The 13,281-nt window shown below is 40.6% G+C and overlaps 1 protein-coding gene across 4 annotated transcripts in view; it reads right to left on the reverse strand.

The window, feature by feature from the left end:
- The window catches only part of flvcr2a (FLVCR choline and putative heme transporter 2a), a 32,665-nt gene that overhangs the window by 17,849 nt on the left and 1,535 nt on the right, over window positions 1–13,281 (reverse strand). For 3 of the 4 annotated variants that reach the window (XM_030718400.1, XM_030718399.1, XM_030718397.1), the window contains exons 1-6: window positions 10,322–10,393; window positions 7,133–7,834; window positions 4,483–4,624; window positions 2,218–2,358; window positions 904–971; window positions 465–568 (exon numbers count right to left, since the gene is read on the reverse strand). In XM_030718400.1, coding sequence (XP_030574260.1) covers window positions 465–568; window positions 904–971; window positions 2,218–2,358; window positions 4,483–4,624; window positions 7,133–7,783 — 1,106 coding nt within the window. In that variant the 5' untranslated portion in view covers window positions 7,784–7,834; window positions 10,322–10,393. Of the gene's footprint in view, window positions 1–464; window positions 569–903; window positions 972–2,217; window positions 2,359–4,482; window positions 4,625–7,132; window positions 7,835–10,321; window positions 10,394–13,281 lie in introns of those variants that run through there. The other variant, XM_030718401.1, reaches the window with a different exon arrangement.

The following is a 13,281-nucleotide window of genomic DNA, read 5'->3' on the forward strand; positions in this document are numbered from 1 at the left end:
TAGCCATCCTCTCATGGCTGCTTCCAGCAGGATAACAGGCCACATCACAAAGCTCAAATCATCGCAAACTGGTTTCTTCAACATGACATTAAGTTTACTGCACTCAAATGGCCTCCACCAGACATCTAATAGAGATGACACCTTTGGGATGGAGTGGAACAGGAGATCACGTCATGGATATGCAACTGACAAATCTGCAGCAACTTTGTGATGCTATCATATCAATATAATCTCTGAGGAATGTTTCCAACACCTTGTTGAATCGATGCCATGAAGAATTAAGGCAGTTCTGAAGGATAAAGGGGGTCCAACCTGGTATTAGCAACGTGTACCTAATGAAGTGTCTGTAGAATGTATGTTTAGGATAATGTAGGTTCTTTCTTGGTGTCAGAAAGCATAGTTCTGTGTTTTGTTTTGTTTTTGTACACATCACTGAAAACTAGTGTTTAAAAGAAATCTGTTACTTGTAGGTTTTGGTCTTGTCCAGCCATATGCCACATATGAGGGAGCCCGCCATACCAGCAATGACAATGGTCAGACCAATTCTCCCAGCATTCACTTCTTCACCCTGAAAGAGAAAATGTTGGCAGTTATGGTTTACAGGCCATATGAGACACCTGTGAAATCATAGTGTGTAGTTGTTTTGTCCTAGAGGTACTGGGCCATAACAATCGGTCTCCTCTTATCTGTGTCAGTCATATGTTTGGATGCTTTATAGCTCAGAGTCAAATGAGGTCAAACAGTGTCTATTTGCTGGGCCTATTCACATTGAGCATATGGCAGGAAAGAAAGCAAAGAAGGAAAGAAAGAGTAGGTAATGGAGAACAAAGAAACTTAAAAACAGAACTGATCTGGAATAAAGTTTAAGCGCATAAAAAGGCAGTAGGCATAATGGGGACTTACAGGATAGTGGTCAATGATCATCCGGTTCAACAGTGTGGAAATAGCATAGAAGCAGCCGACGTTCAAGCCTGTAGACAACAAACAGAAAACAGTTTATTCTGAGACAATCTGTAGAAAAGGTCTCATCTGGGGACCAGATGGGACTGTTTGTTTCTACCTAAAAACTGCTGAGAACCTCACACAATACCTCTGTATCAGCCCTGAGAGAGTGCTTGGCGAATATTTAAATGTAGTACTATGAATCAGTACCTCTAGACACCAAACACTAAAAGACATTATATTCAGATTATTTTTGACATATTTAGGGTGTACTCTCCACAACTCAAAAGCCTGCTCTTATTTTGAAAACTTTAATCTGAAAGAACATTTAAGTGAACACTCCTGTTTTCCACACTGTGCTACCTTACCATGTTTAAAGGCCAACTGACTGAGTAAGTGTGAACAAATAAACTTTGCTAAATAAACTTCGTAAACATCTATTTTGAGGATTTTGCAACAACATGCTATCCCTGATAGGTAAGGAAAGTAATGTGGGATGCCCTGCATGTTACAGTGATGCATTTAAGACGCCACTGTGACACAGAATTGTGTGATATAAGATATTTCTCAGACCACCTCCTCTCTGATCTTAGTGATATAATTTCATGTGACCTATGTGTAAACTTAGACATTTAGGGAGTATTACAACTGAGAAAGGTATGAGTGCATGTAAGCAGCATCCAACTTTCTATAAAGATCAAAAATCAAAAAACACAAAATTTAATCAACAATGATTCTATTACACAATTAATCAATTAAATATTTCATCAATAAAAAGCCAAATAACCATAAAAGAAAGCTTTGTTGCTCAAAATAAGGCCCAATACAATCTTCATATTTGTGTCTGTGAGAGATTAAATCTCACTAACAGCAACAGAAGTATCTGCATATACCACAGTGCAGTTTCTTTAACTCTTAGCTCTATGGCTTTAGATCTGCAACATCTTAGTACTAGTTAACAGCTGGCTGCCAATTTTTAATATTTTATTAACTTTTATACAATCTCTATGTTTGCATAAACATGTTAAAAATGAATTATAATGTAATGGCGCTTCCAGTCATATTAAGCTCATTAAGAACTTCATCTTACAGAGAAAGTAGATTATGGGTTAAGTAAAATCCTTATTAGTTGCAGAGTCAAGTAAAGATGAGAGGAGAATCAATAACCTTTTAGTTTAGCCTGCAAATACAACACGTGACAAGCGGTCATTACACAGATTGTCTTTAACCAGTCTGAAGATATAAGTACAAAACAGACAACAGGGAGGGACCCACCATAACTGACCACCAGGAGCATAAAGGGCTTGTTGCGCAGCAGCCTCAAGATGGAGGCTGTGTAGGAGTACTCGTCAGGTTGCATGTTCCTGGCCTGTGCCTGGGCCTGGGTGGGTGGGATCTCGGGTTTCTCCTGAAATACTGAAAAACAAACACAAAGAAACGCAACATTTCTTGAGGTTAATTTTATTTTTAAGACTTAACATTTAGTTCAGAGAAAAAAGAGGTAGTAGAGTCCGCACACCAGGAGTAGATTGAATATACATAATCATGATACTAGGGATCCAGATCACATTATCATGAGTAGGTGTGTATCTATTGGGTGTGTCTCGTAATGCTCTCTATGTCTGAAGAAGGGCAATTATGCCAAAAACATTACACGCGTGGTGATCTCCATTAAAGTTGCTTAGGAGCTACTCCAGATGTGCGGACTCTACCTCTCATTGTTTTCAGTCCAGCACCCAGTTTTTCACCTTCTCTGATTGTGTGTGTCTCTTTTTACAATTTTATAAAATTTAGTTCAGGACAGCGGTCAGAACAGAGACAAAGGAGCAAAGTTCAGTGTGATGCTGAACTAAGAGTAACACTGGAAACTAAACACGACATACCTATAAAGATAAGATATCAGTCTCCACAGCAGTTTTCACGCATGCACTGAACATTTTTTAGATATTACCTAATGGAGTTGCACGTGAGAACACAAATGTCAGTCGGATCACACTTGGAATGATCTTTAACCCAACCCCCTCCAGCTTTCTAGTGCAAAGTCCATGTGATGCCTGATTGAACCTGTGCGAGAAAATGCAGATAAGCTTTCCAACTAACTAATTATCATCTTTGTGACACAGTTTTATTTAATTAAATTTTTTTTGGCTTTAGTGTGTGTTTTGGTCCAGTTTTCCTCAGCTGTTATAATTATTGGTCTTTTAATATACATCCTACTATCATGAAATAAGTTTTATTTAATGAAAAGTTGACATTTTCAGTATTTTTGTGCATTTATACATTTCCTAATAGTTTCTGTATTGTTATTTGCATTTAATCTGATTTTGTCAGGTTGCCAAATATGATCCGTATTGGCAGCACACTACATATGTGATCATATATTTTTCAGATAAGTAAAGACTGCTTGATGGGACAAGCAGATGCTTCTGTGCGGTATGTAAAATGAAAAACAGATTTTCTCTGTATGTGACACCACAGTGGGTGAAAACTGGAATCACCAACCTTTGCCCTCACACGCACAGTCAAAGGTGACTGTCACCCAAGGATCTGCCTCTGAGTTATTTAGTAAGCATGTCCCAGAAATAAAAAGGCTCCTTCTACACCACATATCTCTGACCTTCAGTGAATTTTAGTCCTTGGTGGAGGTGAAAAGAGAATTTAACAGAGCTGGAGGGCCGATGATTTTATAAAACACGGCTATGACTCCCCGAGTCCCTGCCTGCATTTCACATCATGTCCAAACTCATCTCATCAAAAGGCAGACAATTACAGCAATTACCGCAGCTGCTCATCTGTTGGACTGCAGCGAAGTTGAGTTTTTCGCTAGAAAGCACATCTCAGGCAGACTCAGCTTCCCAGCGGAGCTGGCTGAGGAGCCAGACAACTCCATGAAAAGCTCGCCCTGCCATACAGAAGACTAAATATTTATAACAAAACTAAACTTAAGGGCTGCAAAAATGATTCCAAAGACACTTGTCTTCTTATTTAAAACAGCACTGTAGTTCTTCTAGTAGTTACATTCCCATTATAAAATTACTATGAAGGACAAAGGAGTCGAGGTGTAGTAACACCACAAAATGAAACCACAAAATGTCAAGACGACTCTTTGCTTCGTATATTTTCCCACCATGGCTGTGGGAGCTGCGTGACACTGAAGGTGACTTGCAGTGAGCTGTATGAGTGAGTAAAGAGCTCTGACAGCTCCTACCCACTTTGTGAACCTACTGGCTCTTTTAAACAGATGTGATCCTGAAGCTAGAATCAGATCCATGCATTTCCACAGCCAAAGATGGTGGTACGGCACCACAACATTGCAGGCTGGAAGCTGCAAACAATGGAGTCGGGGGGGCTAAAGAAGGGACTGCTGTAAGACATTCGCTGATGATTCGGTGATGCAGCCCACATTTTTCCATGCCCTAATTTTCTTCCCATTGAAATTACCCCAAATTCTGCAACACAATCTTATGCAATATTTCGGTTTCAAACTGAAACGGTCATAAATGATGTGCACGAACAGTCGTCTTCACTTTAAACACTTACCGATGACCACAAGGACAAAGATGACGGTGGCCATGCCCGCACTAATGTAGAACATTATTCTGATATGATATGCCAGCTCGTCCATGTCGTCCACATTAGGCACGAGGATGGGTGGAACCAGGAACCCAATGGCAATACCCAACTGTAAGTGAGAGACACATAATTAAAAAATGACCCTACAAACTGAGGTGACGCCTGCACACACACACACACACACACACACACACACACACACACACACACACACACACACACACACACACACACACACACACACACACAAATTAAAAACAGCTACACCGGGGAGCACATCACTGAAAACATGAAGAACCAGAAAAGAAAAGATGAGTCAAGGCTTCGAGGAAAGGTAAAATTTGCACTTTTGTATGCTGCCCTGCAAAATGAATAAAGAAAAAAAATCATTTGACTGACTGCTGAAATCAGTGTGAGTGATGGTATACCTCTTATTGCAAAAACATTAAATATATGCTTATTTACCGTATGTAGCAAAATAGAGAGGGGGTGTTAAAGGAATAGCTTGACATGACTGTAGTGTTATTTTTACCAGACAGATACAAGAATTTCCAAAGGTAACACAATCAATAAGTCATCTTTCCTGGGTAAACCACCTGGCATATGAATATTATATGTCACTAAATTAAAACCCCAACACCCCAGACAACCTCAGTGAAAGGCAATAATTCTAATGGATCTTGGATAAATGGGAAGGGAGGTGGGGTGGGTTGGTACTACTAAATGTTCCAAATTTGAATACCACAGCAGCAGTGCCAACATCCTCGGCTTCCTACAGTCACAAGAACATTCCAGAGGGGACACCGGCCGCGGTCCCTCCACTCCCGGGGAAAGGTGAGAGAAGGAAAGGTGACAAGACATGTTCCTGATTGTGAGGAACAAACCTGTGACATGTATGAAGAGTGGAAACAGAAATATGTATGACCCCTTCAGTCCTCTAAGAATATTGTAGCCACTGTGCTAGCGAAAGCTCTATAAGATATTCACCACAGATAGTCATCTTTGCTCAGTCACAGTCACACATTCGAAACAAACAAAGGCCATTGTATACTTTTTTGTGCAATATTTTAATAACCTCATCAAAAATATGCAAAACAGGCTAATTATTCAATGGCTCCAAATGACGGTGGCCTCGCTTTCTTCTGTTTGATCGGCAATTCATAACAGGCTTTCATGGAAATCTTATCTAATTTTTGCTAATGTGAACTATTTCTAAATGTCCAAGGTATTATGTAAACTACTTCAGCCGGAAAACTTGGAGGCATCAAGTTTTAGGGACCGCAGCCAAAATAATTAAGCCGTGGTGAGCATGTAAACATCAACCGCAGCGCGTCCTTTTCATCTTCATCGGTAGGGAGTGGGTCTAAAGCACAAAACAAGAACATTCATGGTAAGCACCGGTATTTGGTGTTTGGTCTAATGAAGGTGGGAGAGGACACAGTTTAGCTTTGGAGGTTAAAGAGCACTGCAGTGTGCTCAGAGCGGTCAATAAGATGAGAAAAGTGTTAGAGATTGTGGAGAGATCAGAAAGCACTGATGTGTGCTCTGTTCACTAACTCTTTACTTGATGTTTTTTCTAAGGAATAAACTGAATTATAAAGCCACATTCGTCCTTTAGAAATTACTTCAGACTGCATCAAACTGTCACTCTATCACATTTATTCTCTACGTTTTGATGAATTGGTGCATGTTTCCCATTACCTTAATTTTCCAGATAATCTTATCTGTTTAATGCAATTCTCAGGATTTTTAAGAGATAAAGCAACACACACCCTCCCCAGCAGGCCTGACTATCTCGCCATGAACACAGCATTCTTAGTGTAATTTCACTGTACAGTTAATTTACCCAAGCTGAGGAACCTTGCTCAGAAGCAGACAGCTCAAGCTGAGGAAGTCACCTGGTATTCCCAGCAATTTTCCCCTGGCTAGAAAGAACAAACCACACAAACATACAGACATAAAGAAAATCACTTTGACCACGTAAAGAATACCTGTATCCCTTTTTTCAAGTTTTTTTTTTTTTTTTTGGAAAAAGCCATACACTCTGGCCTATCCACTTTTCTGCCTCTAACTTCCACAGTTTGTAAATTTCTATGACACAACTGTTCCCTGTGTGGAGAAATTTGAACAGTCCAGTGAAAGTCTCGATTTAAGATTTATGAATATATATTTTGATAATAGTAATCCAAGGTATGTTTAAGCAGTAAGAGTAAGCAGAAGCATTTGGAGAGCAAGTTTAATGCGAACTATGCCCTTCTACGTACTTCCTATATACTGCATGCACAGCATGTGAGGTACTTTAACAGAACTGAAACTAACAAATGTAAGCATGTATTGCATACTGGATTAATCACTTCTCTAAGATCCTTTACCCTGAAAGGAATACCTGCCCAAAGAGGGTGACTGGCTTTGTTAAAGAAGATTGGAAACAAGAATGTGCAAGAGCAGAGACAGTCACACATCAAGAGGGCTTCACATAACATGAGCCTACCTTTTTTTATACTGCAAACAGGATTAAGATGACAGAGCTCTCATTCACTCTCTCACATCAGCAAACATCTTTTAACATGAAAAGTACATAACACCATTCACACCCAGCAGGTAAACAAAGACACACCTGGTTTCCCAGAACACCAATGGAGCAGGCGGTGGACACCTCCTGCTGCCCGAACCACAGGGACGCAAGTCTGGAAGGGATGCCCAGGATATAAACCGTGGCCACCGAACACACGGACTGTCCAAAGAAGGTCATAGCAAACATGTTGGGGTTCGCCGTGCCCGTCTTGATCCAGGCCCCGATGCAGTTGAAGGCGGACCCCACCACCACAACATCTCTCATGCCCCGATTGTCTAGGAGCCACATGACAGGCAGGATGAAAGGGATGTAGGTGAGGAAATAGATCATGGAGAGCCAGTCGATGGCCAGGGTGTCGATGTTGTAGAAGCGCATGAAGATGTTGCTGATGATGCTGTACTGCAGCCACATGAAGGCGTTGCTCATGGAGTAGGCGCTGAAGATGAAGAGCATCACCCACCGTCGTTTGTACAACCTGGTCTCCATAAGCGGAAAGAGCTGTGCAGTGTCCACGGCTGATGGCTCCTCCAAGGTATCATCACTGTCTCCCGGAGGCAGGTGGTATGTGTATTCTCGCAAGCTGCTTCTCTCTTTCCTTGTTGGAGTCCAATCATTGCCGGTGGCCTTGTCGAGGTTGTCTGTCCACTCGTGAGAGAGTTCATCCCGAGAACTCATGTTGTCCCATGAACTCATGTCCCAATGAATCTCTTCCCTCTTCCTTCAGGCTTCTGTAGCACTCAACAGCTGAATGGGAAAGCAAACATTTCTTCTTGTGTGTGCACTCTCTTAACACTGTGCCAGCTTACCTGACTAATCTCTCCCACCCAGCAGGCATTTCCTAATAACCATGCTCGCCTGCTGAGCCTAAACTGGAGATTACTACCTATTACTGCTGGCTGATTTACCAGAGGTGAACAACTGCATACCTGGCAGCAAGTGTTGGTGCTCAGCTACCTGCTCTGTTTTACTTTTTTATTTAAAACTCCTCCTTCCAGGTGAGATCACATAGAAGTATAGCACGATGAGTGAAAGACGAACTAGAAGAGCAACTTGATTTTATTGCTAAGGACAGGCACATGACACTCACACATACATAAATGTGCACAGAAGAGGTGAAGTTCATCGAGGGGAACGCTGAATGAGCAGGTAAGCTACGTGGGTAACAACTTGGTTAAATATGTGAAAGCTCTAAATAAGTAGAAAAATACATTTATTATGGCATTCCAGGAAAATATGGAAATAAAAATGTAAGAATTTAGAGCATATTCTTGGTCTGACCCAATATACCATGTATTGCAAGACTATAAAACAAGTTCTACCCTTTTCATAACATCATAGTCACTATGCTGTGATGGGAAAGTGTCCCTCAGCACTCAAACATGAATACACTGTTTGTAGACCAATTATTAAGGTTGAGTGTTTCTGATTCCTAAATTGGATTTACCAATGCCCACTCATTTTATATTATGTCATCTGTCTCTGGCATTACAATACTGGCAGACCTGAAGCTGGTCAGTTAACACAGTGCAGTCAGAAGGGATTAGCACAGTAACACATTTATGTTGTGTTATGTCACATGCCAGTGCACTGCTGGTATGAGATTCCATTTTAAGTTGAAGATCTTTACATACACATCTGATGATCAGTGTAGGAGATGTAGGCCTGGCAAACTTGAGTGGTGGAAACAAGCTTCCAAACTTAAATGCTCGTCTTGTAATGAGAGAAAATTAAAATTGTGACTTATTTTAGATTCAACAGGGGTTTCGCTGGCAAAATGTGATTTTACAAATTTACAAATACTTCCTTACAGTACTCAAGTGAGGTCCCAAAAATAGCTGGTAGAAATGTCCTACAAAGAGCTACTTTTACTTTCTTACTCTGAGGACATTTCAGAGCTTGTGCTTTTCTACTTTTGAGTAAAGAAGCTGAATCAGTACTTGAAATTTTTCCGGAGTATTTGAGAATAAAGAATATACTTTTGCCGCCTCTGGTAGTTATCACAAATGCATGGCAAAGTAACACTGATGACACAAAAAGGCCTCCAATGCTTGCAATAAGCCATCAAATCTATACAAGAGCTATATAAGACTACTGCTCTTTGTCTTTGTTAATAATAGAAATCCAATCATCATACTGAAGGATGCAGTGTACTGATGAGTAGCCTTATCTAGCTTTTGTTACTGTGGCTGTGTCTTTAGACATGATGGAAATTTCAGATGGCAGTCTGTAATGCCGCTGCCGTTACTGTGCGAGAAAATGATCCTCCGCCAAAAAGTGATTTCCTGTATTTGCCACAAAATTATTGCCTTTATTTAAACCATTGTAAATGACTTTTTGGCCCATAATCTGTGAATAATCTCTCAAATATATCTCTCAAAAATAATATTAAGTAATTTTGAGTCAGAAACAACCTTCCTGTCACAGGGTAGAAGCTGCAATCAGTTTGTGGCAAAGTGACTCTTACATATCCTTTATTTATAAGGGTAAAACCTGCCACTGACATTAAAAATGTATTTTAAAGAGAGATCTGGTCAAGAGGACAGCAGAAATTGCAACAAATATAGCAACACAGTTCTTTAAAGATATTTGAAGTGGCCAAAAAGGACTGGACTGGTGATAACGTAGGTACAATAACGCAGACACTCGAATAACAGATTATTTCTTCATTTTATATAGAAGTCCTTTATAAATCCTGTTGACTACAGTATATAAGCAAAGATAATACACATTAAAAACGTGTAGAAACATCAGAAATCACTTTTTGGCAGGTGATCACTTTTTGGCACAGCACATTCTCCAGGCTCCAGCTACACTGCCTCTGTGTGAAATCCATGGAAGGAGCGAACTACAACCCCAGCAACTCAGCCCAGCTCCTTTAAGAAAACCCTGTCACGTGAATGTTAAATCACACACGATGTTTGTGTGAAAGGAGAAACAGAAGTTGCTGAACCACCAGGGCTGCTTTGTTGGCAGTGTCTAAGACTTATTTCTATACGCTCGGAGCAATAAAACGCTTAAACACTGCTGATATGCCGATCATAAAACAGCATTTGGACTATATACGGATCACGATCACGCTCTGCTTCCTGAATGACTGAGATATCAGAGATATCAGATATCAGCTGTGGGGCTATTAATGTACAAAACTATGAACTCTGGTAATTTAAGGTACGAATTACACGTTAAAATGTCAATAAAATAATTAAAAACAGAACAGTGAGTGTACTGTACCTGGGGCAGGACGGGGTCAATACACTCTGCCAGCCCACGATGGCGACAGCGGACACGTCATTTCCCATTTGAATGCCCAAACCAGCCCTCTCTCCCTCTCCACAACATGAAAAAGTTGGCGTTTTTGTTCGTGGACAGGGTTATCTCGTTTTTTTTTTTTTCGTGACAAGCAGAATAACTTTGTAACTAATGAATTTCTGTGGGAGATATATGATTGCGTATTTTACCCAACTAAGAAAACAGCCAGGTGTTAACCGCTGGAAAACGGTGATGTTTCTCTAAACTTAACCAAGTAGTTTTTGTATCCTAAACCTAACCCAGCACTTTAAACTCCTAAACTTAATCAAGTAATGTATTTTTACTCAATGAGACATTAAAAATGAACACAAATGCGCTCTTTTTACTAGCCACCAGGGGGTATTACCTGTGGTTGCTAAAAGACTTCCTGTTTGCAGGAGTCTATGGGAAAATGGGCCTCTGATTTAATCTCTGTTAACACTTTGCTGATGATTATATCAGCTCAGCTGCTCATTTCAGGTCGTACTGAATAAAACATTGAGTTCATTTTGCAAATGTTTTAGTCGAACTATGTTTCCAAAAAGGAGAATATGCTCACATTATTTTTTTACTTTTACGTGTCAACAAAATTAAACATTTACACTTGTAACCAGGCTATGTTTTAGCTGCTCTACCGCCTTCAAGTTGAATCTTCTACTTCATATTGTTATGGGTCAGCTACATCTCCTAAGCAATGTTTATGGAGGCAGGAGATCTGTCCACAATTAAAAATATTTATAACTCTGACTTTCTGGTTGATTTTCAAATGGTTTGGTTTGATATTTATTTTCTGTTAGAATTTTCTGATTTCCCATGGTGCCCCCTACAAGTGGCTCCTCTAAGATATTCTTTTATTGAAAGTATTTGCTTGTCTGCCTTCAGACACATATGAACTTGAGTGACATCCCATTCTTAATCCATAGGATTTAATGTGATGTCAGCCCACCCTTTGCAGCTATAACAGCTTCAACTCTTCTGGGAAGGCTTTCCACAAGGTTTAGGAGTGTTTATGGGAATTTTGAACATTCTTCCAGAAGCACACTGATGTTGGATGAGAAGGCCTGGCTCGCAGTCTCCACTCTAATTCATCCCAAAGGTGTTCTGTCGGGTTGAGGTCAGGACTCTGTGCAGGCCAGTCAAGTTCTTCCACACCAAACATGCTCATCCATGTCTTTATGGACCTGCTTTGTGCACTGGTGCGCAGTCACAGGAAGGGCCCATCCCCAAACTGTTCCCACAAAGTTGGGAGCATAAAATAGTTGCTGTCATTCACAGTTGCCTCCGCTTTGTTATAATACCACTAACAGTTGACTGTGGAATATTTCGTAGCAAAGAAATTCCAGACTTGTTGCACAGGTGGCATCCTAGCACGGTACCACACTGGAATTCACTGAGCTCCTGAGAGCGACTCATTCTTTCACAAATGTTTGTAGAAGCAGTCTGCATGCCGAGGTGCTTGGTTTATACACCTGTGGACATGGAAGTGACTGGAACACCTGAATTCAGTCATTTGGATCACTGAGTGAATACTGCTGGCAATATAGTATATAATTTGTGAGGCTTATATAGTAGCTGTAGGATATGTTTAATTTGTGACCTCATAGATGAAGTCACATTCCTCTGATTTTAAACCTCTACATTTATAGCCTAACTGCACTAGTGAATAATACATTTTTGTGTCTTAGGTTTTATGAAAAATAACCATAATAAATGTGTAGGTCTATATAAAAAAATTGAGATACATGTCAGACTCTACAGGCATCAGTTGGCATGCTAAAATGTAAACTTCATGACAGTACAATTACAGAAAGACTGAACAGGTATGGCTTGTTTGGAAGGGTTGCCAGGAGAAAGCCTCTTCTCTCTAAAAAGAATATGGCAGCACAGCTTAAGTCCAGAAAGTTGCATCCGAACAAACCACAAGACCTCTGGAACAATGTCCTTTTTGGACAAACAAGACCAAATTGGACATATCTGGCCATGATGCACAGTGAAAATCAAACACAGTACATCAGCACACACACACCTCATACCAGCTGTCAAGCATGGCGGTGGAAGGGTGATGAATTGGGCTTATTTTGCAGCCACAGGACCTGGACACCTTAAAACCACTGAGCCAACCATGAACTCTGTATGCCAAAGTATTCCAGAGTTAAACGTGAGACCATCTGTCTAACAGAAAGCTTGGCCAAAATTGAGTCAAGCAGCGGGACAATGACCCCAAGCACACAACAGAACAGCTGAAAAAGAAAAGAATCACTGTTGCAATGGCACAGTCAAAGTCCAGACCACAGCCTTATTGAAATGCTGTGGCAGGACCTTGAGAGAGCTCTGCATAAATGATTGTCAGCAAATCTCAATGAACTAAAGCAATGCTCTAAAGCAGGGGTGGCCAACTCCAGGCCTCGAGAGCCGGTGTCCTGCAGGTTTTAGATGTGTCCCTGATCCAACACACCTGAATCACATATAGAAGTCATTAGCAAGACTCTGGAGAACTTCACTGCATACTGAGGAGGTTATTCAGCCATTTGATTCAGGTGTGTTGGATCAGGGACACATCTAAAACCTGCAGGACACCGGCTCTCGAGGCCTGGAATTGGCCACCCCTGCTCTAAAGAGTGAGCCAAAACTCCTCCACAGTGATGTGAGAGACTGATAAAGATGATTACTTGCAGCTAAACGTGGTTCTACTAGCTATTGAACCATGGGATGTACTTAATTTTTTGACAAGACTGCATCTAGTCCTGCAAAATTTCTTTTTCACAGGACTGTACTATATTTTCACAGTTTATTATTCTTTTTCCAGGTACGTGATACACTTCAGAACTGAAGATTTTTCTCCACCAATCAAAATTTCCCCCATTTTTCCCACTTCCTGAAGACTTCTTCTACCAGTTTAAAGC

This window comes from Archocentrus centrarchus, chromosome 22 (genome assembly GCF_007364275.1).
Source record: "Archocentrus centrarchus isolate MPI-CPG fArcCen1 chromosome 22, fArcCen1, whole genome shotgun sequence".
NCBI lineage: Eukaryota > Metazoa > Chordata > Actinopteri > Cichliformes > Cichlidae > Archocentrus > Archocentrus centrarchus.